We start from the raw sequence: 27135 nt of genomic DNA on the forward strand, positions 1-27135 counted from the left end.
TATTGCCGATAAGGAAAAGTTTTAACCAGTTTCGCGCCAGCAATTTATCTCTTTGTCTTGCAGATATCCACTGCTTCTTTATCGCTGAACGCTCTTCTACAAAGGTTGTAACTTAATTTAATATTCATTTCTTTATTTTTCTGAAAAGTACCTGGATCGTATTTCTCAATTATGCATTTATTTATTTGGTAGTAGTTATATGTTTTATTATTTTATGATGTTAGCAATTGTATTATTTCATTACCTCTTTCTTGATGAATTATTTTTAAAAATTTTATGGCAATGCAAAATTTATGTAACTAAGTACTGAGACAGAGGTAAGTAAATATTTTTTTCAACTGTCCTTTCATTTTGCTTGAATATTTTATGATGCAGAAATTTTGAGGGCAGGATAACTAGCTATTTAATTTTACTAGTAAAATAGTTAATAATTGGTAATATTTTTTTTTTTTTTTTTTTTTGAATTTGTTGATGAGTGCTTCTTCAAACCCGTGCTTAATTTCAAACAAAAGATTTGCGGATAATTTGTATCCTATAAGATCTTTTTTATACGTAAACAGTCTGAATTTTATCTAATTTGTAAAGATGAGAAGAAGGGCAGGAGCTAAGATCCCATGAGCTCCCGTGGATATTAAGCCCTGATCCAAGCATTTATGAAATAAAATACGGATTAAGAAGAAAAAACATTTTATTTGTAGTTATAGTATTCCACTTATATAGATGTAGTTTTTCCTACATTTACTTTTGAAAGGAGAAATTATTAAGTTAAATCCAGTAAATCAACTGAACTTTGAACATATGATTTGTTTACCAAAATATTTATTATAATTTCCACTGCCTGCGATAACTGAGATTAATAGATTCAAAAACTTTGAACTTGTTACCGTACCTTTTATCTATTATCTATTTTAGTTTCAAACTTCATATCAACGTCACTGATAAAGCGACAACGTATTTGAAAGTATCTTTACTTTAAATTTATTTTTTATTCGAAGGGAAATAAAAAAAGAAAACATTTCTCTTTTTATGTTATTCATATAATAATTAATACACTATTATACTAATTGAGATTGATAAAATGACACACAGAGGCGCCCCGATGGGAGGTCACTGTTGTCTCCCAAAATTTCTTTATTCTGCAAATTTTGTCTGACGATTTGGCAAAATTATCATTCGATAAAATTTGGAGTTTTCTTCGGCGTAATTTGGAGTTCCATTCGGCATATTGAGAATTTCCGCTCTGCCGAAAAAGGCGACCCTGATTATACGTTATAAAGTTGTTTCATATATTTATTAGAAATTAGTGTAATTTTAACAAATAATAACTTCAATACAAAAATACACCGCCAGCTCAGTCATTCTATCCAAGGACTGCAGTTTCGTGCTTATTAGCACTCATCAGCGCGGAATTGGAAGCGACTGAGCTGGAGGTAGAAAACTGTAGGACGGTAACTTATTGAAAATACCATACCTTGCCTTCAGTCTTCGAGTCGAACCGAACCATTGTTTCGGTCACTCGTCTGGTCTGTGCTAATTTTATATTAGCTACCAGTTTGTTTGACTATCTTGGCTCCCTTAAGAGGTTTTCCACCTCCAGCTCAGTCACTTCCTATTCCGGGCTGATGAATGCCAATAAGCACGAAATTGCAGTCCTCGGATGGAATGACTGAGCTGGTGGTGTATTTTATGTATTAGTATGTGCCTTAACCCTGGCTATAGGGCGGTAACTTACTGAAAATAACTTCAATAATTTAAATAACTTCACAACTCTTCTTCTTAGCAATTATACAATTATAATTTTCCTTTCCATCAATAAATTGTTAAAAACTTCTTTTCTTGTATGGGGGAGTCGGGAGGAATAGAACATCTTTACACTTATATTGAAATAATGCGTGGAAAATTATTTCTAGCTTGTCCAATAAATGCAGCAGCTTCAGTCTGTTACTGCTACATCTGCTGGATAAGAGAAAAATAATTTTTCGCATTTCATTTCGGCATAAATGGAGCGCTATCTCATTCCTCCCGACTTTCCCCTGTTTCAAAAAATTATCTTAGTGGAAATTATAACAAACATTTTACAGCGGTAAACGTAATTTTATTTTCTACTGACTTTTATGCTGTAGTTTAAATGATTTTTGTCATAAATAATGTGTAAGTAAACAATGATTACGACAGCGAAATTACCATTAATACTTCGAAACTCTTTGCTTGGGATATTATTTATTTAACTAAAAGTATAGCCTAGAAGTTGCTCCCGCATCCTTAAATAATTAAAAAGACATATTTAGAGAGTAACATGAAAGTTGTCTCCGTGCCACTATATCAAATTGAACACATTTTGAAGGCTTAGCTTATATAAAAGTTGTACTCGCATCAATATGATAAGTCATTTGAGATATCTAACCTATCTGATTTTTTAAATATTTACAGAAAAGTATTCATATTCTTCCCAACCTATTGCAATTCTTAACCATACAAATAATTTTCTTCCTCTTTTTCAGTTACTGAAGCCATTTTTAATTTCTTAATATTTTGCTTTATGTTAAATCTTTCCATACATAGTTAGTGTGAAAGGATTTCCCCCAACAATTATCGGTTTCGCTGATTGGTTCTCCATTAACATTGGCACTAACAATGCATCAAATTAAGATTTTCGTTACCATTGAATGTCTGAAAGATTTTTTGTACAATATTTTGCTGATGTTTACTTTTATCTTGTTGCATTAGAGTTTGAACAGACGCAGTATCTAATATGGAAGTCGTTAATTACTTAAAATCCAATATTCCTTCAATACTTCATTACAGAACTGCAACTTTATAAACCATTTCTCTGGAACGCTACACTTCACTTCAGGATCCCCCGTACATACCACTACACTTAGTTTAACCATTTAGAGAAAGTCCTTGAGACAATTCCGCATTTTTTTTTTAAAATCCCGACCAGATGCTGAGGAACCAGCACCACCAGAGGTATTAATTTCAAAAGGAAACTAAAGAAAATGTGACCATGACATGTTTTCTCGCACCGTACGTGCACCAGTAGGGTGGTCACAAGGTACATGGGGAAAAACTTTTTTCAGTTAATCTTTTGCGGCACCCCCCTAAAATGTGCCAATAGATTGGAAAATGTGATTTGCAAAGTTTCATGTCATTTCGATGATATTAACACGTGCCGCAAAGAGGCTAAAGTTACAAAAAATAGCAATTTTTAGCAAAAAATAGTAGTTTTTCATCTGTAAAACCCAAACTATTCATTCTAGAAACTTCGTTCTGGTTTCATTTTATGGGGAATTTTATTTTCTTTAAGTCTAATTTCATTTAAATTCTTGTAAAAATAATTGAACATTATTCAGGATTTTTCAAGTCAGGTCGTAGCTAATATCCTCAAAACCGCTTAAAAAGAATGAATCATTAAAAAATATATATATTGTAACGGATTCGGTGCGACTTCCACTTTCTTGAAATGAAAACACAGTTCTTGATAAAAACACAGGAAATTTATTTACACTATGTACAGCAAAGATCGTCAACAACTGTTAAATTATTCATCAGCAATTAAGCAATTATCACACAACACCGTAAACTCAACGTTTACACACGTATTTACTTCCAAATACGAAAACAACACAGCGAAATGCCTCGCTATAAACAGAGCAAAAATGCACTCAGTTCGAAATCTCAATCGAAACTAACTGTTTATCCATCGCTAACGGCTTAAATACACCGAAAAGAAATTTCTCAAATATTCCACACGCTTCTATAAAGTAGTAGACCGTTATCAATGAAAAGAAAGAAAATAGGGGTCGTATACTTTAGCCGAATGAAAAAGGGGTTGTATATTCATTACGGGAAACTATTTACAGGTTACGTTCCTACAATAATTACTATTTACAGGATTTGTAACATTGCCCCCTTCCTAAGGACTGCACGTCCCGGGCAGTACAATCCCCAGAAAGGGTGCCAAACTTCTATCACATGTTCACAAATACACACATTAAATAATAACCAATAATGCATAGGAAACACAATAATAACAAGAAATATTACTAAACATTATAAGCAAAAAAATTATCTACAACTTTTATGTTATCGACCATGGTTGTTTACGTAATACTCATGAACTATGGCCATAGTATGGGGCTAACCGATCATAATGTACAACCCTAGGTTTTGCATTAGGTGATTTTTGGATCCTCACTACGACGTCATTTAGTCGGTTAAGGACTTTGTAGGGTCCATCCCAATGCGACTGCAATTTGGGTGACAGACCTTTCCGTCGGATGGGATTCCATAACCAAACCTTGTCGCCTTCGTTGAATTCATGTCCAGTAGACCTTGTGTCGTATCGGGTCTTCATCTTCTCCGCCGCGATGTTGATTCGCTCTCGTGCGAAGTTATGAACGTCTTCCAACCGGGCCTGGAGATCCTGGATGTACTCCTCAGGCGATGAAGGCGCATCCGGAGGACGACCGAAGACGAGATCACAAGGTAGCCGAAGCTCTCGTCCGAAGAGCATCTGAGATGGGGCAAATCCAGTAGTCTCGTGGACAGCACTGCGGTAGGCCAGCAGGAACAAAGGTAGCTTCTTGTCCCAATCCTGTTGATTTCTGGATACCATAAGTGAGAGATTGTTCAGGATTGTGCGGTTAAATCTCTCCACCATGCCGTCCGATTGTGGGTGTAGTGGTGTTGTCCTAGTTTTCTCAATTCCGAGAATTTGACATAGGCCCTTAAACACAGCAGAGATGAAATTCCTCCCTTGATCGGAATGAATCTGCAAAGGTGTTCCGTATCTCGAGATCCAATGTTGGACTAGAGTCTCTGCTACGGTGGTAGCTTCTTGATCTGGAATGGGATATGCTTCCGGCCATTTGGTGAAGTAGTCGATGGAAACAAGAATGTATTTGTTCCCATCAGCAGTTCTTGGTAGAGGACCCAGGATGTCGATCCCAATTCGTTCGAAAGGAGCTACGTTGTACGATCCAACGTTGTACAGATGTAGCTTCCCTCTGCTTCTCTTCTTCGGTCCTTTACGAGCAGCACAGGCGTCACAAGAATGGCACCACTTCTCCACGTCATCCTTCGCCTTGCTCCAGAAGAAGCGCTCCCGAACTTTATTGAGGGTTTTCAAGACACCAAAATGTCCTCCAGTCGCACTACTATGTATTTCTTTCAGAACATCTGAATCCTTGATCGGGGAAGTAGTAACTGCCACCTAGATGTTTTGCCGTCGTCAGATTCCCATTTTCGGTGTAGCACGCCGTTCCGTAAATGGAGCGAATTCCATAAAGCCCAGTATCTTTTTGTTGCAGGACTGAAGATGGAAACGTCCTGCCAGCTAGGTCGCCGACTGTCACTTTCCATGAATTCCAAAATTGGTTTTATGTCGGGGTCTTCAAGTTGATCTTTTCGAACTTGGTCATCACTCCATGGATCAGGTTCTGATGAAGTTGGAGTCACTGTCACCTGATAAGCAGTAGGGCTAGTCGTTCCATACTGTTTCTCGATTCGGGAACAATAATTGCAGTTCTCAGGACAGGGTCTCCTTGATAAAGCGTCAGCATTACCGTGAGATAACCCTTTTCGATGCTTGATCTCCATGTCATATTCCTGGAGCCGCTGTATCCATCTGGCTATCTGACCTTCCGGATTTTTGAAGTTCAAAAGCCAAGTTAATAAGGCATGATCTGTCCGAAGCAGAAATTTTCGGCCGTAGAGATAATGATGGAAGTGTTCTACAGCTTTCACTATGGTCAGTAACTCCTTTCTGGTGACGCAGTAATTTCGCTCCGACATTGATAAGCATTTGCTCCAGTAAGCGATGACATGTTCATTTCCGTCAATTTCTTGGGATAAAACAGCTCCGATGCCCTCGTGGCTCGCATCAGTGTCTAGGATGAAGGATTTTTCAGGCTGAGGATAGGCGAGGATAGGCGTTGATGTTAAAGCCTCCTTCAGTCGTAGAAATGCATCTTCGCATTCTTTGGACCATTCAAACTTTTGCTTGCTCTCCGTCAGCTTATGCAAAGGTCGTGCAATGTTGGAAAAACCCTTCACAAACTTCCTGTAGTACGTGCAGAGCCCCAGGAAACTTCGCAGCTGATGGATGTTTTCGGGACGACTCCAACTCTTGACCGCAGATACCTTCTCTGGATCGGTTTGCACACCCTCAGAAGAGATGATGTGACCAAGATAGTTCACTTCCCGGCGGAACAAATTACATTTGGACGGGCTTAACTTCAGATTGGCTTCATTAAGCTTTTGCAGCACCTTCCTAAGATTTGCCAGATGTTCTTCGAAACTGCGTCCTACGATGATGATATCGTCTAAGTAGACCAGACAGGATTCGTAGGAAAGTCCTCTTAACACTGTCTCCATAAGACGCTCGAACGTAGCTGGTGCATTGCAGAGGCCGAAGGGCATCACTTTAAACTGCCATAAGCCTTGTCCAGTTGTAAACGCTGTCTTCTCTCGGTCATCAGGGTGTATCTCAACCTGCCAGTAGCCGCTCTTCAAGTCCAGGGTAGAAAACCACTTGTGTCCGGAAAGAGTGTCCAAGGTGTCGTCTATCCGTGGAAGAGGGTAACTGTCTTTCTTGGTGATTTCATTCAGCCGTCGGTAATCGACACAAAATCTGGTGGAGCCATCTTTCTTTCGGACCAAGACGATGGGAGAGGCCCAAGGACTGGACGAGGGTTCGATGACATCATTCTCCTGCATCTCTTTCAGGAGGGTCTCGACCTCTTCCTTCTTGGCAAACGGTAGTCATCTTGGATGCTGTTTAATAGGGGGGTGTTCTCCAGTATAGATCCTATGCTGCGTTAAATCCGTCCGGCCCACATCCTCCGATGTAGATGAAAACAGATGCTTGAAGTCGTCCACCAATTGTTCCGCAGCAGTTCTTTGATCATTCGATAACGGCGCACTCCCAATTAACTTCGATGTCAAGGACTCAGAAGACACAGTCTCAGGGGAATTGATTCTTCTAATGATGCAGTTTACTGGAGTACAAGTTGCCAACACATCACCTTTTCGGATATTCCTGGGCCTTTCACTCACGTTGGCGACTCTCACAGGAATTACATCCATAGAAAGGTCCACAAGCGTAGATGCTACCAGCACTCCTTTTAGGTTATTGTTTAGGTTGGGGTATTCAATGAGTCCAAATCGAAAACTATTGCTTTCTTCAACGGAGCCAGGTATTAATGATTCTGACCTTGAGGGAATCGATAAATCTGTTTGGGCTATTATTTGATGAGCGGATTTTACATCACTTTCTGCGGGGAAAACGGCTATGTCTTCTCTCATCGAGTGCAGCTCATTAGTCTTGAAGTCGAGGTTGAAGTCATACTTCTTTAAAAAGTCCAATCCGAGAATGAAGGGGTCCGTGATAGCAGCAACGAATGCCGTATGATGGTAAGTGGCATTTCCAAACACAATTTCTAAGTTTACTTTACCTTCAATCTCGATCTTGTCACCTGTCACAGTTTGGAGGGTAACGCAGGGCGGCGTCCAAAGAATGTTGAGTCCAAATTGACGAGTCACATCTGTTCTAATAATTGTAACATTGGCTCCAGTGTCAATAATCAGTTCGCAGGGAAACCCGTTTACGTAAGCGTAAACAAACAGTCCATTACTGCCGCCACTCGTCGATGAAATCTGGAAAACTTTAAGATGGGGCTCATTCCAATTTGGCGACCTCCGCCCCGCGAGATTGCCATGGCTTAGTTTTCCTGGACCTGCGAGGGAGAGGTGCTCTTCCCTCTGGTTTCTTGGCGAGCTTCACAGTTTCTTCGTAAGTGACCCTCGCCGCCACATTTCCAGCACTTAAGTGATTGTCCATTTTGGTATTTGGGAGCCGAAGTCCTTTTGAGGATTCCTGCAATTTCTTTTATTTGCTTTTCCAGTTCAGCAAAGCGTGACGAAACCGGATCAGGCTCATCAGTTTTCACGCCGCGGATTGAATGGCGATCCTTGCGGGTTGCTTGCTGGGCGGCCTCCAACTTCATCGCATACACAACAGCAGAACTCAGGTCTTTGACATCCGCCATCCGTAGAGCTTTCTGGATTTCCGGATCTCGAACCCCGTCGATGTAATAGTTGAGTGCCAGGTTGTCTCGAACATCCGCAGGACAGTCGCAAAAAGCAAGATGAGACAGTCTCTCGATGTCCGCCGCTAGCTCTTGCAGGGTTTCCCCGGTTTTCTGGAAACGGGACTTCAACTGGAGTCGGCTGAAATCTTTCTGGCACTTCTCACCGAAGCGAAGCTCCAACGCAGCTGTGAGGGCGGCGAAATCCAGGCGCTGGCTGTCCGGAAGGGTCTGAAGAATGTCCGCTGCGTCACCTCTCAGGGATGCTGCAAGATGGCAGGCCTTGGTAGCAGAGTCCCATCCGTTCGCTTCCGCCACTATCATGAATTGAGTTTTGTAAACCTGCCACGAAGTTTTCCCATCAAATGTGGCAAGTTTAATGGACGGTCGAGCAACCGATGTGGGAGCGCCAAACTGTACAGAGCTGCTTTCCGCGGTCGCCAATCTCCTTTCCATGTTTTTAATTTTCTCATCTACATGATTCTCAACTGTTGCGATACGGTTTTCTACTGTTTCAAATTTTTCATCAAAAGCATCAACTCGATGCTCTATCTCATTAAATTTATTTTCCATCACAGTCTTTACCGAAGTAAGGTCGTTTTTAATTTCCTCTTGGTTAGAAGCTAAATCATTTTTTAGCACCATTAAATCACTTTTCCATTGTTCTTGATTAGCCGCCAATTCATTTTTCAATTGTTCTTGATTAGCCGCCATATCATTTTTTAACTGTTCTTGATTAGCCGCCATATCATTTTTTAACTGTTCTTGATTAGCCGCCATATCATTTTTTAATTGTTCTTGATTAGCCGCCATATCATTTTTTAATTGTTCTTGATTAGCCGCCATATCACTCTTCACAGAGTTGATTGCATCAAGCAGTTGTTTTAATTGTTCATCCATTGCGCGAGTAATCACCATAAAAATAAAGTCCAAATTTAAAAAGTCTTTATGAAAAAAAAATGTCCCAAGTCACACTTACTGCAAGAAAGTCCTGAAGTAGCCCCACGTTGGGCGCCAAATTGTAACGGATTCGGTGCGACTTCCACTTTCTTGAAATGAAAACACAGTTCTTGATAAAAACACAGGAAATTTATTTACACTATGTACAGGAAAGATCGTCAACAACTGCTAAATTATTCATCAGCAATTAAGCAATTATCACACAACACCGTAAACTCAACGTTTACACACGTATTTACTTCCAAATACGAAAACAACACAGCGAAATGCCTCGCTATAAACAGAGCAAAAATGCACTCAGTTCGAAATCTCAATCGAAACTAACTGTTTATCCATCGCTAACGGCTTAAATACACCGAAAAGAAATTTCTCAAATATTCCAGACGCTTCTATAAAGTAGTAGACCGTTATCAATGAAAAGAAAGAAAATAGGGGTCGTATACTTTAGCCGAATGAAAAAGGGGTTGTATATTCATTACGGGAAACTATTTACAGGTTACGTTCCTACAATAATTACTATTTACAGGATTTGTAACAATATATTAGTTATTTTGGTTAATGGTTGTAACCCCCTTACAATGCTAAGTAATCAGAGCGAAAACAGCAATATTATCAGAACTCTATAGAGTGAAACCCCATTACAACGAATACCGATACAACGAAATATCCGATTTAACGAAAGAAATTTTCAGCCCTGATTCGGTTTCCATTACGTTGCTTGAATTTCATTACTACTAAAACCTCGTTACAACTAAAAGTTCTGGTAATTCGAAATTCGTTGTAACAGGATTTCACTGTACAATAGTTATGTCTCTAAAACTCAAAGCTAAAACAAACAACTGTGTGTAGAACTTTTGAAATTAGCTGCAGAGGACATAAATACGGAACGTTGCTTTATTCCTTGGTGGTCAGAGCTAAGAAGAACTTAAAAATCCCAGTCTTGTAAAGGGCTTTCGACCCCCTACAGAAAGGAAAATTTACGATTCCCAGGAAAGTGGTTTGTGTTCTTAGACGGGGACTTGAGAGGGCTTCTGCAGTGCAAAACTGCGTTTTGTGAGTACAGTTGTTACAGAAAAAGTTTTTGTATTTAGCAAATCTCTACCATATTTTAGAAATTGGTTTAAAAGAAGATTTGATTTGCAAAATAGGTACGTTCACTAGTCCTCAACCAGACATTTTTCAAGAATTTCAGGATGAATGGTATAGATAAGAAGCAGTCCAAAGCAAATATAGAAGATTAAAAACAAAATAAGTAATCCTGGTGAAATTTCAAGCTTTCTTTTTGAGAAATAAAATCAGTAGCAGCCAAAGGATGACAACAAGCAATTCATTCCACTTTGCCTAACTTGTTTAGGGAGTCTTTCCCCAAACAATGTTACTTTTCGAGTACCTGGCGCTATTCATCGCACCAGATGGGTGACAAGGACCATATGAGATAATGAGAAGCAAAGGGATGTAAGTGGACTTTTTAAAGTTCTTTATAAAACGTGTTCAGATCCTAGGTTTTCATTTGAACTTTTTTTCTAAATCATGCTATATAACAGCCTCTACCAGAGCTACTAGTACCATGTCTTGCCCCTAAGCAGAGTAGAGGTTCCCCTATTATTTCTAGTGATTTTCTCCAAAATTTTAATTCTTTCAATTATATCCCTTTGCTTCTCACTGCCTCATATATTCTTTAAAAAGATATATTTTCATGGGTCAGCTTTCCTTAATCGATTTAGAGATAAAAGGAATTGAAGATATTTGGTTGTTTATCACAGATATTTACGGAAAAGTATGGTTTATGTCTGCGGTTCAGCTTTGGCCCCCAACCAAGATCTACATTTAGTAAAATCCTTGGTTCAATACTAGAGTATTTATAAAGATGATGTAGGAACTACATAAAATAATTAACCATCTATGGTCCTGAACTCAGAGAAGGTTGCATTTCACTTTTTTGATGATACTTAAAAAAAGAAAAAGAAAGAAAGATCAAAACAAGGGAGGCTGCAAAATTAAAATCTGAAGTAGGAGATAATGAAGATGCTTGTGATGATAGGGATACAAAATCACAGCTCAATCTGAAAGAAGCTTAGTTTATTGGACAAAGAAGTAGATTTTTTCATTTCTCCTCCAACTATTTAGAGATTAAATTTTTTTAAAGAGATGGATACAAAGTTTTTAAATACTGATCTTGATGAATAGTGTAGAAACCAATATTATGTTAAAACTAAAAAGATAGCAAACAGTTTAAGGGTGGTCAATGTAACAGCTGAAAAAGGTGTAAAACTAATTTCTAACTAGCTTGTTTCTATTACAAATTATGTCTGAATGCACGCACATTTTTCCACATTCATCAAAATCTACCATATCGAAGCCATTACCACTTTAATTTGTCAATGAAAAGTAATAACATAATGATGTATGTCTTTTCAGTGTATGTCATTTAACAGTGTAAGTAATAAAATGCATTGGATTTTTTTTTTTTTTTTTGTAGTTTAAACTCTTTGCTTTCTCTTCTAAATAGCTTAGTTCCTTTATTTTAAATCAGCAGTTTGTTGCATTTAATTTTTAAAATACCTCCAAATGAAGCCTTTTTAATGGACAAATTAAAATTAACAAAGATCAAAGAAATGTAATTGAATAATGTAATGCTTTTAGGTCTTCGCATGAAAATTCCTTATTGAGGATATCTTCCATGACCTGACCTGAATAAGGTCAAGTATCATTCTGTAACTTTTATTTAAAGAAATGGATAAAACATCTCATCACGAGAATAAAATCTTAATATATAAAAATCTTCTGTGCGGACGTTTGTCACCATAAGGCTTTTAAACGACTGGACCGATTTTGATCAAATTTTTTGTGCGTAATTAAGTTGTGGCAAGCATGGTTTCGAAGCGCGATGGATCGAATCGGAAACGTTTTTGATAATGGATTAATTAATTTAAACATTGGATGGTAAAATCTCCCTAATGATTAATATTTATTTTAACCTATTGTTGAGCGAGAACTGAAATAAATATTTAACTCGTTGCCAAAGGACAATAAGAAAGTCAGTTCTGCTTTCTGTAATGAAATTTCCTACTGTGATATGTCAATTGAGAATAAATAAAACGTAGAGAGAGAGAGTGAAGCCTTCATTTCTTGAAAGCAACGATTTTAGGTCCCCACATATATTTTAAAGTAAAGTACTGGTAAAGTAAAGTTCACGCAAAATGTGTGTTCTGTCGTCGTAGTTGAACCATGTGACCGGATCGGTGCTTTAGGTTATCCTAACCAAATGATGAGAAAGTACCGTCCCCAGCAACATTTCTTTCTCGGCTCAAATCCATTTGAGTTTTGGCACCAATGTTAAGAATACTTTAATAATAAACTGATTAGTTTGATAATCCTTAAAGGAAAAGATGATGGAATTTAAAGACGAAACAAATTTTATTTTCGTCCAGATAAATTACAACAGGGTAGTTCTATACACAAAAGATCATTGCAGTGGAAGATCTTTATCTTTGGTGGAAAGAACAAATTAGACAATATTTGAAGTTTTAAAAGTTTTCGTTCAAAAGATCGGACCGCTAATCGATAGGAGTTGGCTTCGCTCACTGATCGGCTGGATTACAGTAACGTGGTGGCTTGGCGACTTCGGCTATAAATATTAGAGTTGCGTGATCATTTATTTGCATTTTAAAGCTACTGTTAATGTAATTTATTGTATTTTTTGTTTATTTGGCGAATCATTTCAAATTGCAAAGAATTGCTTTTCGTTTTTAAAGAGTTTTTAGTCATTTTAGTTGAAGAGTGTGTTTATTTTGCATCGGGAGAGGGGGGGATGAGTGATTTTCGCTTATTCAGAGAACTTCACCTTTATCATTTTTTTAAACGATATCCTTCCGATTGTTTTATTCTTTTTTATATGGGGATGTTGCAGCGGGATTTCCCGTTTGTTCTAGATGCGTAGTTAGTTTTTTACACTTTATATCTGAGGACGCTTTTTATCCTTTGAGTATAGCTGAAGGAACAAACCATCGCGTACGGGAGAAAAAAAAGTTAATAAAACAACTGCTCAGTCGGCATTAGATAAATCAAGTTGTAATAAATATACGCATTCTGACACCAAGCAGCTTAAAATATTTCCTTTTTACTTATTTTTTTCAACAAAACGGTTCAAACACTTGGTAATTTATTGAAATTTTTTAACTTTTCAATTTACAAAGTTTGAACAGAACAACGTCTGTCGGGTCCTCTAGTTTCCTATAAAATGAGACCATAATAAAGTTTCTAGGATGAAAAGTTTTGGTTTTAAAGAGGAAAAACTACGATTTTTTGCTAAAAATCGCTGTTTTTCGTAACTTTAGCCTCTTTGCGGCACGTGTTAATATTATCGGATTAAGCTGAAACTTTGCAAATCATGTTTTCTAGTCCATTGGCACATTTTAGGGGGGTGCCGCGGAAGAAATTTGAAAATCGATTTTTTGTGACCACCCTAGTGCACCAGTCACCATTAGCGTGCACAGATAATCTTTGACCGACAGGCATCGAACCCGCGACTCTCTTGTTACGAGTGCGACCCCTTTTCGATCAGGCAACCACGCCCTATCATTGTCTTTTGAAATTTTTCATTTAGGTTTTACATTAGTTTCCATTTTTAATCTCATTCAAGATACAAGAAGTATAATGACTCTACTTCCTTTTATTATTATTTTTTTTTTTAATCTTGATTTTTTTAAGTGCAACTTACCTTATTCGTAATAAGTTTAACATATTTTTATATAACCATTCATTTAAATATACTGTCTAGAAACCATGAAAAATTATTTACAAAGTATATTTGAGGTATTTAAATACCCGTGAAAATTTAGGGTTTTCTGAAGCAGATACAACAGACTATTTTAGGCAGCATAATTTCTGACGTCAATCTCAATGTAACTTCAAATTATTTTGTTTTTATACTATTATTTTTAAAAATATTTCACTCATTGTTTTATTTATAAGAATGGTTACAGAAGAAAATCTTCATTTTTTAAAATTCTAAAATTTTTTCTGTTGATTGTTGAGCATATATGTTAATAAGCTATGTAAAAAAATATAGATAAAAATTACCAATGTATCGTAACAAATAAATATTTTCGAAATTAGGATTTCGCATATTTTATTGTACTAGGAGAAAGGATAAATTTCAGCAGAAAAAAAAATTTGTACTTTTGTATAAACCACGAAAGTAGCAAAAGCCCGGATAAGGGTGGCACTTTTCGGTAATGGGTGTCACTGGTCATTTCCAAAGTTTTTCATCAAACTGGTCAAAACGACATTTTTATTTGCTCATCAAACGTTGCTATAATCAATATTGTTGTTATTTAAAATTTATTTTTTTGTTTTTTTTAAAGAGCAATCCATTAAATGAGACTAATAGTTGCTTGAAAATGAAAAAAAAAGTCCACAAAACAAATGAACTAAACTATTTGGTGTATTTCAGCATTGGATGTGTTAGAAGGTCTGCGTAACTGCTGGATCCGTGTTGGCCTTAATGTAGTTTTGATTATTTCTCTGTGTTGTATTTTCATTTTAGAGACTACTAAGACTACTTTTGAATAACTGTTAGGTGTATTTTAGCTTTGCAATTTCAGCGACACATTCACAAGCCCTATAAGTAGATTGTCACTACATAAGAATTTGCGGACAAGCAGATTTTATTTAAAAATGCTCCTTACTAATGTTTCAAGATATTTTACTTCTTTTCGAGGTGTTCAAAGCTAGAATAAAACCTCGACCGCGTCGACTTTAACATAACTGTTAAAGTTTAGTTCCAGAAATTTCTTATTTTTTCTTTCTCCCATTATTTTTACTTTCATCAGCAATCCCATGAGACTAGTTCAACGAGCACTTGTAACAAAAGCATGCATTAATGCAATGTGTAAAGAAGCAATTAATTTATTCTGCCGCCCAACCATTAATGTAGCAAAATAGATTTTATCATTAACCCTTAATTAATATTTTTAATTAACTTTTATAAGGGGATGTGAAACAAAAAAATACGATTGTTTTTTCAAATATTGAAAGTAAATAATTGATCCTAAGCTACCTTTTCGTGCATCCCATGATAATTTGTCTTTCATATTAAAGGAAAATATCATCCTTCAGTAAGTTCTTTAATGTTTTTTATTTTTATTTTCCCCAGCTTATCTTTCTTTGTTGACACTTCACTAGATAAAAGCATATCTTTGAGTCAAATTTGTTTTATTTTGACACCTTGTATGCACCCAATAACTTTACTTGTTGGTTCTTATGAGTTTTTGAAATGCGAATGCGCTTTTACATAGGCTCGTCTAGTATATTTAGTACATCGTCCTGCTATCGCCGAAAGCATTTCAGGAAATTCACATTGCAGGAAAAGTACCGAAGTATGACTGTAGAGATTTAATAATTTTTCTTCTCTCTTTTTCAGATATGTCTGGAAAGAAGCGTGTTGCCATCATTGGAGCTGGGCCAAGTGGTTTAACAGCAATTAAAGCCTGTAAAGAAGAAGGTTTTGAGCCTGTCTGCTTTGAAAGAAATGCCGATCCTGGTGGTTTGTGGCGTTTCCATGATGAAGATATTGAAGGCGTCGCTTCGGTCATGAGAACAACCATTATAAATACGAGCAAAGAACTCAGTGCTTTCAGTGACTTTCCTCCGCCTACGGAATATCCCAACTTCATGCACAACTCCATGATGTTCAACTATTTTATGTTGTATGCTGAGCAGTTTGATCTATTGAAGCACATACGGTAAATCACCATTGAAATATATTTTTTTCTAATTCGCACTAGAGGTAAAGCTTGACCACGGAGAAATGGCGGATGACCTTGAAGCGGAAACATCATTTGTATCAGGTTGTTTGTTATTACTTTGTAATAGATAGGATCTGCAAGAACGTACCTCTTACTACAAGGCGTTTTCTGGGTCGTTCTACCTATTACAAATGATACAAATGATGTTAAAGCTTTAAGTTCATCCGCCATTTCTCCTTGGAGAAGCTTTACTTTTATTCTGCTCTTTCGAGAGCAGTGAAATGTAAATAATATTGTTTTGCTCAAAATTGAATTTCTTAATGGTTTTTGTATTGATTATTTATTGAAGTTTTGGGTTTTTGATCTGGTTGAGTGTTGAGCGTTCTCGGCTTAAAGTATTATTAAAGGAACTATATGCAATTGCAAATGTGTAGTAAATAATATAAGCCGCTGATGTTCAACCTACGGGCTGCATGCGGTTTACCACGTATTCGTGAAAGACCTAGAATATATCCTAATTTTTAAGTAACGAAAATGATAGAAATATTTTGAATGCACCTGAAAGTTTCTTGTGGATTGCTTAATATTGCTCTTGTTTTAGTTGAAGTGTTTTTAGGGTCGGACTGGATCTTCAAAAAGGTGCACACCCCAAGTTCTATGAAGGCGCATGCAAAAGAGGGAAGGGTGCGGTAAGGATATAAACGATCATTTTAGGGAAACGAATGATATGGGGGAGTAAGAAATTAAAATAAAATAACAAAATATGTATCGAAATAAGGTACACATTTTTTAAAAATATGTGTAAATCTCGTAAAAACGGATACAATATGAAGATGACATCCCTTTCTACCAGTTTTTGTACTGAACGTGGTGAAATAAGCAGTGAGAAAGATTATTACAAAAGCTTAAATTGTTAATAAGACTTGAAGATAGTTAGTTCTGATGCAAGGTGAAGAGAAATTCGGCGGCTTTTCCCTGGAGTTTTTTTTAAACTAAAACTTTTTAAAGAACGATTGTAGGTCATCTTTGCTTGTGTCAAGGAGAGGGGATCAGGATCTCTCGCTAATATTGAAACTCTAAAAAGAAAATTTTAGACAATCTTATATGATGATGACAAGGGAGGTTAAAGAGCTCTCGAGCGGAAAATGTTCGGAATTGAGGTTCTAAAAACACAATTATAGGGAGCATTGATGAGTAGAAAGAATAAGGTTCAGAACTTCAACTAAAAAATCTTTATACCAATTTATGGCATGAGATGACGTTCATGAACGTCATTCGTAAAAAAAAAAGTCAGCTGTCATTTGTAAAGTCATGCTGTACTCAAATTTTAACAAATTTGTAATAAGCACCTACCGCTGCTTTGCCTTCTGCAGCAAGAACAGCCATAGCAGGTGCAGTTAAAAAAGATCTCGTTCAGTCACTGGTTTAAAGCACAAAGGTTCAAGATGCCTAAATGCGGAATCGATAAAAATATTTCGTTTCCACTGGCTTATATTAGGAATCCATAACATTTCAGTTTTCTAATTAAATCCAATCCATAATATTTAAACGTCTTTATGACATTCTTACAAATTTTATAAAAACTTGCAATTTAGGGGAAAAAAGAGAAAAAAAACAAAATTCTATATCGCATATATTGAAAATAACGAAGTGTTAAAAAGTACCATAATTTCAAAATTTTCTGAAAACAACAATGGAACTTAACTAAAGTTTTACGTTATTCAAATTTGAAGTACAACTTCTTTTTAGGTATCATCTGGAAATTGTTAAAGTTGAACCAGCTAAGGATTTCGAAAGTACTGGTCGCTGGATAGTTGCCATCAAGAGCACTCAAACGGAGGCTGTCACTAAAGAAGAATTTGATGCAGTAATGGTTTGCATTGGACATCATGTGTACCCTAAAATTCCGAAATTCCCAGGTCAAGAAAAATTTAAAGGATCTATTACTCATACGCACAGCCTTAAATCTTGTGACAGATATCTTGGACAAAATGTTGTGGTCGTAGGCATCGGAAACTCTGGAGTTGATGCTGCGGTCGACTGTACTTACGTGGCAAAACAAGTTAGTGCTTTTCCATAACATTGTTATATTGCTTTAAGATAGTGAAAAATGCATAATTCAGAAATCAAATAATATTTTAAATAGTTCTACTAAAATATGTTCTTTTAACTAGATTGTAATGATGACTCATTGAATAATACAATCATGGGAGGAGTTAAGGGAGGCTTGAGGGGGCTAATCCCCCCTTGACAGCTCATTAGCCCTTCTGAAAGAAAAAGTACAAAAAAGATTTAAAGGCTTTTTCTCAAGATAATTATTTTCTTCTTCAAAAAATAATACTCTCCTAACAACGCTTGTTAACCAATATCATTCTATGCAGTGGCAAATCCTTAAGGTGGGGGATCGCCCCCCCCCCCCCTCTAAAAAAGGCCTATAAATTCGAAAAATTTCTGGGAGTAGTCCACCAAACCTCTCCCCACCTCCCCCCAACGCAGCACAAAAAATCACCTACAACTGTATTTTTACTACCTTAATTCCAAAAATTTTGAACTTTTGGAGCTTCAATTTTCATAAAATCAGAGTGGAAGATTTTTTAAATCTCATTCCTTTACCTTATGTTTCCAAAGTCATACTGCAATTACGTATTTAAGACTCCAGTTCTAAAAAACTTCCACGGGAAGACTACAAAACCTCACCTTTTCCCAACATCACAACAAAATCTTAAACTATGTTTTTGGAACTTTAATATCAACATATTTCTGGGGAAGAGTTCTGAACCTCATGCCTTCGCCTAATGTTTTTAAAGACGGCCTTCAATTGCGCTTTTAGAACTTCAATTCCGAAAAAAAATCCGTGGTAGAGTGACCGAGCCATAGTACTTCCCTTATCATCAATGAAGATCCTCTAACAGTGCGTTTTTTAATCTTTAATATCGCAAAATTGAGGGACAACTCCTGACCCCATCCCTTCCCTGAACGCTACCAAACATGGCAAACAATCGCATTTTCAAGACTTCATTTTCGAACAATTTCTGGGGGAAAGTTCTGAACCCTGTTCTTTCTCCCAACGTCATAACAGCTCCCGACAACTACGTTTTAAAGATTTCAATTTTGAAAATTTTCTGGAGAGGAAACCCCAAGTCCTTCTTTCCGTAGCTTTCAATATATTCAAAAATCGTTTAAAATTACGTTTTTGGGATTTTATTGAAACATTTGTGGGAAAAAATACTGAATCCCATGTCCTCTGCTACGTCATCAAATATGGATTACAACTGCGTTTTTAGGACGTCAATTTCGAAAATGTTCAGGGGGAAAACCCCCCGAACCTCCTTGGTTTTAGCAAGATCTCTAAATTCGAGTTTTTCGAACTCCAATCTCAAAAGACGATTGGGGAGAATTCCGGAATCTGTTCCTGTCCTTTAAAGCTACCTTAGATGCAAACAATTGTATTTTCGAAAATAAACCCTTCAACTTCAAAATTTTAAAGGAAAGGGACCTTCAAACCTCCCTTCCTGCTATTAATCACCAAAAAGCGTCTAAAAATGCTTTCCTAACAAACATATTCGGGGGAGAGCCCGCAAACTCTACTACTAATGCGCGAGTATTAAACAGCTCAGTCAAAAAAAAAAAAAAAAAAATCCAATACTATCTTCAAATTTTATTTACAAATGCAATTTTTGTATTTCATTATGTTTGGTACGAAAACTTATAAAAAGAGATGCCATCTTGACACTAAGCTTTCCTTTATAAGGAAAAAGTACAATTGAGGACCTAAATGGCTACTGAAAAATTTTTAAGAGTACTCAAACGAATCAAAGTTAAACGGTTTAATTTGGATAATGGATACGAAATACTAATAGAAAGTCTTCTTCCTTTTTTTTTTTTTTTTGAATTTTCAATTTTTTATTCTTAGTACTCGAAACTCCTTAAGTCATACACATTATTCGAAAAAAAAAATCATGCTTCAGTTCCTAATTAAAAAAAAAATATTTTATTAGAATCTCCCCCTCCCCCCATGTAATGAACTAATTGTGCGCTCCTCCCAACAGGATCATCTGGATCCACCACTGGTTCTACGTGGCTTTTGTCTTATCTCATGCCCTCTTAATTTTGCTCGTTGCCGTATCTATTGACTCCTGTCCCTGGCGGCACCTTCTGAGGGTGACAAAAACTGCCCCTCCCCCCTTAAGAGACCAAAGAGAATCTAAGATGACTGAACATTACCTTTTCTAAGATCACCAAATAGAGCTTTAAACAACGAGTTATTAAGGTTAGTGCTTTTGGAGCTCTAGAATATATCATTAATCCCTTACCATCCCCAAAGATTACTCTAAAATTTTGTTTTTGGAGCTTCAACTCCAAAAAACTTCAGGGAGAGCTTTTAAACTCTATTGCTTACCCAATCCCCTATCGTCACCAAACATACTTTAAAAAGGCATTTTTAGGCTTTCAATTTCAAAAACTTTCCGAAGAAGAGGACCTATCCATTTCCCTAGCATTTCAACATATAGCCTAAAACTGCGGTTTTGAATATTAAATATCAAAAAAATTCAGAGAACAGAACTGCCCCAAACCCTTCTCCTAACATTACACAGCATGAAATGCGTTTGTAGGACTTCTGTTATCAGGGTAAAAGCCCCGAATCGCAGGTCGCAGCCTTTACCTAATGTTAGTACTGAAGATGCCTGCATCTTAGAGATTTCAATTTCAAGCTTTACGAAGCAGCTCTGTATGCCCTCATTTCCTCTCAAAAATATAACGCCTCCAATGCTAGCCTAAAACTACGTTTTAAACTTAAATTTCAAAAATTTTCTGGGGGGATGGTTGTTCCGCCATCCCTATGCTAAACTCCACTAATAACTTAAAATTTCTTTTTCAGCAATATCATAAGGAGAGCTCCCAAACCTTTTCTTTCCAAAGACAGCCTAAAATTGTTATCGGTTCTAAACACTATCTTGAGCGGAAACATTCTCCCTTTTCTCCTATTGTTATCAAACGCAGCCTAAAACTCAGTTTTTTAGACTTCAATTGCAGAAAATTTCCAGGAGAAACCTCGACTCTGTTAAGTCATCAAAGTCAATTAAAAATTGACTTCAATTTTGGAAAAAAAAATAATTTATCAGGGAATCTCATTCCCCTAACATTACCAAAAGTTGCCTGAAAAAGCGATTTCTAACGGCAATTTTGAAATTTTCGTGAATCCCCCTCTCCCTACTCACACACACCAAAGATTCGACTTGAATTTTGAAAAATTTCCAAAGAGCATCGATCAATCCAACACCTTCTTCGTCCTTCCTGTGACAACACTAAGGATATACTTTATTTAAAGTAATAAATTGCACATTACGAAAAATCTGTAATGAAATTATCTTGCATTTTGTAAGTTTACCATTTTTCTTCCTTTTTTTCTGTTAAAAACGTTGACCTTAAAGGTATACGGTTGTTTCAATTTTTAAAAATCTTTTTCGTCTTACCTAAATTACCGTCCCCACGCACATTCTTTTTAACTTTTAATTTCAACGCCATTCTTTGATTAAGTGCTTAAAGTAGGCCTCTCACTTCAAAGGTTTTCATGGGGAAAGGAGGAGATGGTGCATACTTAATACATATTATAGGAAGAAAGCAACAAAATACATAAAAAATGTATATTGACAATGTGTTTATAAAATCAGGCGGGGGGGGGGGATCTCTACGTTAGCTCTGATTCCTCAAATGACGGTTGAGGAACTTAGTCCCTCCAGAGGCGAAAGTCTTACTCCGTCCATGAATACAATGCACATGAACTCTGATATTTTATGTAATTCGAGAAAAAAGAAAAGTGTTTATGACATTTGTAACCTCATCAAAAGACTACAAAATGCATATTTTTGAAGAAAAATATTTAATAAGATGGCGTGGTCTTAAATGTATTTATTTAACAATGAAATATCTGAATTCAAGTACTATTCGAAAGTTTATGTTTTGACACATTGCTTTGAGAATTTTACGCTAAGTTTAAGAAATGATTTAGTGCTGCTAAAATTTGGAGAGCATGTGAACCATATTTTTAGCGAGAAAAACATGTTCTACGTTGAATTACGTCAATTTGCAGATTTCGTAATGCGTAGTTTTCGAACTAGTTCAGAAACGGCAATCAATGGATGTCCTCAATAACTTTACCGTTGTACTCTACTTATAAATAACTAGTTTGATTAAAGCTTGGTGTGGCCTCGTTCGTCTTTAGTCGTATGTTCTGAACTCACGATCCAAGTCGCCAGTCGGTGGATTTCGAGATACAGAAAATCGTCAGCCTCATGTCACAGAATTATGCGGCATGTTAAATATCTCTCAAGTGCCAGTTTGGCTCAGAGACTCCCAGCCAAATTAAATTCCTTGTTCTATTTCACATCGTGAGAACCCAGGTGCTCAACATCCGGTAGGAAACTGGGTGTTGAAATTCTCCGTGCCATTGCATCCTTTCTTTACTGGTGGCACATGAAGGACCAGATACCATTTTGATGGAGAAAAATAGATTGGCAAAAGGCAGAAATCTCTTAAGCAGCCCCATTGGAAAAAAAAAGAAATTTTTTTTCCTAATGCTGTTTTTCATTTCCTGTACCAAGTTTCGTTGCATTTAAAGTCAATGTAAACGTAAAATAATGAGAGAGCATGTTAACTTGTGAATCAGTGGCGTAGCTAGATCCGACTTTCGGGGGGGGGTTACTTCTTTTATATATATATATATATATATATATGTGTGTGTGTGTATAATCGCTTGGAATTTTTTCCTTTTCTTCTTTTTTTTCTTTCTCTTCTTTCTTCTTTTTCTCTTTTTTTTGAGACTAACTTTTCGGGGCTACGCTCCCCCTTAGCTACGCCCCTGTTGTGAATGTAAATACCAAATTTGCACAAAGATTAAAACTTGAAAAAGCATAGTTTTTTTTTTTTTTTTTTTGCGCCGCGATACTCCGACATTGTTTGCTGTTCACGGTACAAGTCTGGGTATTTGAAACTCTAAAAACGCCATTTCAAATGCATATACATTTTTTTTTTTTTTTGACCATTTTCGTTGACCATTGCAATTGCTGCCCAAGATTTAGGTTCATAAAATGCTTATTTCACGATACATTTCATGAACTAAAATCCAATGCAGCAATTACAATAGTCAACCTTTTGCGGTTACAGAAAATTGCAAAAGTGTTTGGAATAAAGGCTGCAATAACCCAAACTTTCACAAAGCATGGTGAATCATTTCGGAACATTGCAGTGCAAACTGGAAATGATCAAATGGAATAATCTAGAACTGTCGCTGTAACTTTGTTAATGCTCAAGACGTCGACATTCTGATTGTTGTTTCAAAACCTTCTATTTCTCTCAAAATTTGGCAACTTTTCTTAAAATGCCATCTGAGTTTAAAACTAAATACATCGATAAGGGCGAAAGAAAGCAAATTATTTATGGGTCGAAAATTATGTTTCACTTTGACTGCTACTTATTTAAATTGTTTTTATTCTTACACTCAGGTATGGTTTCCTGATTTGTATCTCTAGAATGTCTTTCTCTTTAATCCAAGAACAGGAATCTGCAATTACTTTAGAATTGTCCCACCTTCCTTCAAAAGTATTTTTTAAGTTAGAATGGTCATGATGTAAAACTGCATCACACTTTCCACATTCTTATTAACTTCGACTGTTACGCCCATTTCTCTTTTACAAAAAAAAAAAAAAATTGCTGTCGGGTACTTAACGACAATATTATGATAAAGATAAAAGACTGAAAAACTTTGGAAAATTGAAATAAATATGTAGCTCTCAATACGTGTTTGGTTGGAACAAAACCCTCTTAAGAAAATTTGGCCAATTACCCAATCCAAAAATGGGCTATTATAGAAACACATTTGATCAAAGAGTCCATATGATGTGATACAGCTGGTATACAAAACATCATACAAATGGTTCAAGTTTAACAAAAAGAGACACCATTTTGAGTTATGTTCCCGTAAGTAAAACTAGAAAGCATAAAACTTAATGCACAAAATGTTTATGTTTCCCTTATAAGTGTTCTCTTATTACCCTGGAAACAGATTTATATCTTCTGTACAGTAAAATTGTAAAAGAAAACCATCATCTTCCTTCCCAAATTTTTCGTTGGAAAGGACATTGACTGTTTGGTTACATTCGAGAGGGTAATTTTATTGCACCCCTCTCAAAAATACCACGATGATTCCTCCAGGTACGAGAGCCCCCTCAAAAAGATGAAAAGACCCTTAAAAATGTCAGTGTCTATCCTTGGTGGACATGCCTGAAAATAAAAAAAAAAATTAATGTACATGCTTAAAATACATAACGAGGAACTATAAAGAATTAAAAACATCGAAAATCTTAAACATAATGCATGGATTGAGATTTCTATTTGAGTCGCAATAATTGCATGCAGGTGATCCACCATATTCCGTTATTTATCCAAGTCAAAGTTATGTCTATATTTACCTTAAAATTTCCAAAGTAAAAGTTATTGAAATTTCCATCCAAATATCTAGCCAACGCCCACCCTAGGCTGTTGGTCCATTGGGTGACTCGTTGACCAGTATTGATGAGCCTCCCTGAAAAGTTTGTCGAGGAATTTTTTACTTCGGTCCAGAGCAGAGTAAACCTTCAAGTGTTTCGCGTTCATGGTTCTGTAACCGCATAGCTGGCACGCTGGTGATGACAAGATACCAATATGGTGGTGATGTGTGGCAAGATAATCATTCCCTGTCCTCATCCTGAAAGCTGCTCCACTAACCGCACGGGGTTGGTTGTGATCAAAGGGACCTTCGGAAACGAGGCTCTCTCAATTCTTGTCCAATGAGTCTTTCTAGCCTCTGACAGTTCCATCTTTTAACAGCTGACATTATCAGAGGATCAACAGAGTTGAGAGTGCTTGATTGTTTGGGTTGCGGGGAAGAGCTGCCAACCTGTCATTTCATTACCGCTGATGCTAACATGGCTCACGATCCATTAGTACTTTAGAGTAAACCCAAGGCCCAGCAAATAATTCAGTTTTTTCTTACAGTCAGTGGTTCTCTTGCAATCTGTGTGAGAGTAAACCATCTAAAATAAATTTACTTTGAAATTTCCAAAGAAAAAGTTATTGAAGTTTCTATCTAAAATATAGTCCCGACTTCAAAGAAGCATCTAAATATTTTGTTTGCCATAGCTGCAATCCTCATACATATAATTGCGAATTTACTGATCGAGTAACGCTCCTGACGTCACCAACAATGGCACTCGCATAATTTGACAGCATTTTTTGTTAATGTTTGACATGCGTGAAAATGCTTTATTTTAACGAGGCTGAACTGGATCCGGTAACTTAACTGTTTTACTGGTAAGACTCATTTTAGGAGAATGAAGAAACAAAAAAGTGATTCACAATTCACGCTATGTACTGGAGTTTAGGGTTTATCCACTGGAGTTAGGGTTAAAATTTCAACCATCAAAATATCACCAAACAGACAATTGCTTTGTTCAAATGTAGCAAGAGTTTTCACCCATCATACCTTAACGGGCGACTTTCTAGTTAGTAGATAAAAATTTAAATTTCCAACGGTCTAAGTGATCTATTATAAACTCCAAATGTTGATGTCGAAAAGCATGAATCAATTGTAAAAAGTGTTATTTTCTTTTCTGTATTGGAAGAATGTTAGTCATTAAATCCATATTTTATTTTTCGATAATTATTAATATGTATTTACATTGCTTGATCGCAGAATTTAAAATTATTTTATTCGTTTCTTTATTGAAGGTTTATCTAAGCACCAGAAGAGGATCTTGGATATTTGGTCGAGTAGGAAAAGCTGGTAAGCCATACGATATGGACTTCAATACTAGAAGCAAGCTTTTCTTCAGCCGCTTCCGGTCCTTTAACTCTGTTTGTAATGACCTTGAAAACGAAGTAAATAAGAAGTTTGATCATGAATTGTACGGCCTTAAACCCAAGCATCGTATACTAAGTGCACATCCAACTATGAACGATGCATTGCCAAACTGCATCCTCAGTGGCAGAGTTATAGTGAAAGGAGACATAAAGAGGTTTGAAGAAAACGGGATAGTCTTCGTAGGTGACGACAAAGTTACAGAAATTGATGCTGTTATATTGGCAACTGGTTATGAAGTAAAATTTCCATTTTTGGACAGCAAGTTAATGTGTACTGATGAAAACAAAGTTCATTTGTATAAATATGCCATTCCTCCTCAATTGTCGCACCCCACATTAGCGATTATAGGTTTATTTCAACCACTGGGGGCCATTTTTCCTTTGAGCGAAATGCAATGTCGATGGTTTGCACAAATTCTTGCTGGTAATCTTCGGCTGCCATCCTTGAAGGAAATGGAAAAAGACATCAGGTGCAAGAATGAAATGAACGACAAGCGATATGTAGCGTCTACAAGACACACAATTCAAGTGGACTGGATACCATTCATGGATGAAATTTCTAGCCAAATTGGAGCAAAACCAAATCTTTTGAAACTTGCATTTACTGATCCAAAACTGTTTCTTCGATGCTTAAATGGTCCTTGCCTGCCATATCAGTTTCGACTTCAAGGCCCTCATAGTTGGCCAGAAGCAAGAGAGGTTATTTTGAATTTTGAAGAAAGAGTTTATGCTCCTCTCAACTCTGAAGCAAAGAAAATATGTGCTAAAAATGAGAGCTCAATATCAAGCAAAAAGCTATTTTTTGCTCTACTTATTAGCACTGCTGGTTTCTTCTACGCTCGAAAATATTTAGATAATGTGCCTATAAATATGCCAAATTTCAAATTAGATTTGCGTGTTTCTTAAACTCATCAAATTAATATTTAAGAGTCAGCAATCCAGAAAGAGATCTTTCATATATTTCATAAAAACTGACTATTTTTATTTTTTGAAACTCTTTCACCATTTGTATTCATTACAAGCAGATTTTTTATCCAAAAATATCAGTGCAATATTTGTTACATTTTGTGGATGCATGTTTTTAACATCATTAAAATATTTTTATACGAGTCAAAAGAAAGTTGCTCAAGCGATAACTTCATGCCACGCTGTGCATATAAATGTATGCATTTTTTAAAGAATAAACTAACTGCACACTTCTGGTTATTGAATCATGATTTCACATTTGCCACATTCTAAAAACATTTTTTTTTTCTTTTGAGCAAATCTTCTATTACCATCTGATTACTTCTTCTAAATTTCTCATCCCGAATGCACTTCTTAAGTGAATGAATACATAGAGAAAATGTAGTTAAGCGCTGGTTCGATTTTATTCACAATGACTATCAAGTTTTAGTAATTATTTAGATTATTTTGGGAAGATATTTACATGAAAACGT

The 27135-nt window shown here is 36.3% G+C and overlaps 1 protein-coding gene across 2 annotated transcripts; it reads left to right on the forward strand.

The window, feature by feature from the left end:
• The first annotated feature begins 6 nt into the window (after positions 1-6).
• Positions 7-26886, forward strand: LOC129218458 (flavin-containing monooxygenase 5-like). Of its 2 annotated transcripts, none has more exons than XM_054852735.1 (4): positions 7-104; positions 15475-15796; positions 17549-17861; positions 25565-26886. In XM_054852735.1, the coding sequence occupies exons 2-4, from the start codon at positions 15477-15479 to the stop codon at positions 26600-26602; spliced, it is 1671 nt and encodes a 556-aa protein (XP_054708710.1). In that variant the 5' UTR covers positions 7-104; positions 15475-15476; the 3' UTR covers positions 26603-26886. The 2 variants fall into 2 exon arrangements, with proteins under 2 accessions (XP_054708710.1, XP_054708709.1); XM_054852734.1 differs by lacking the exon at positions 7-104 and adding an exon at positions 195-317.
• Positions 26887-27135: the final 249 nt, after the last annotated feature.

The sequence above is a fragment of the Uloborus diversus genome, chromosome 3, assembly GCF_026930045.1.
Source record: "Uloborus diversus isolate 005 chromosome 3, Udiv.v.3.1, whole genome shotgun sequence".
Taxonomy (NCBI): Eukaryota; Metazoa; Arthropoda; class Arachnida; order Araneae; family Uloboridae; genus Uloborus; species Uloborus diversus.

Coding starts and splice junctions, on each gene's coding strand:
- LOC129218458 (XM_054852735.1), top strand. CDS start 15,477: ATGTCTGGAAAGAAGCGTGTTGCCATCATTGGAGCTGGGCCAAGTGGT. Junction 15,797..17,548: donor GATCTATTGAAGCACATACG/GTAAATCACCAT, acceptor ACTTCTTTTTAG/GTATCATCTGGAAATTGTTA. Junction 17,862..25,564: donor GTACTTACGTGGCAAAACAA/GTTAGTGCTTTT, acceptor TCTTTATTGAAG/GTTTATCTAAGCACCAGAAG.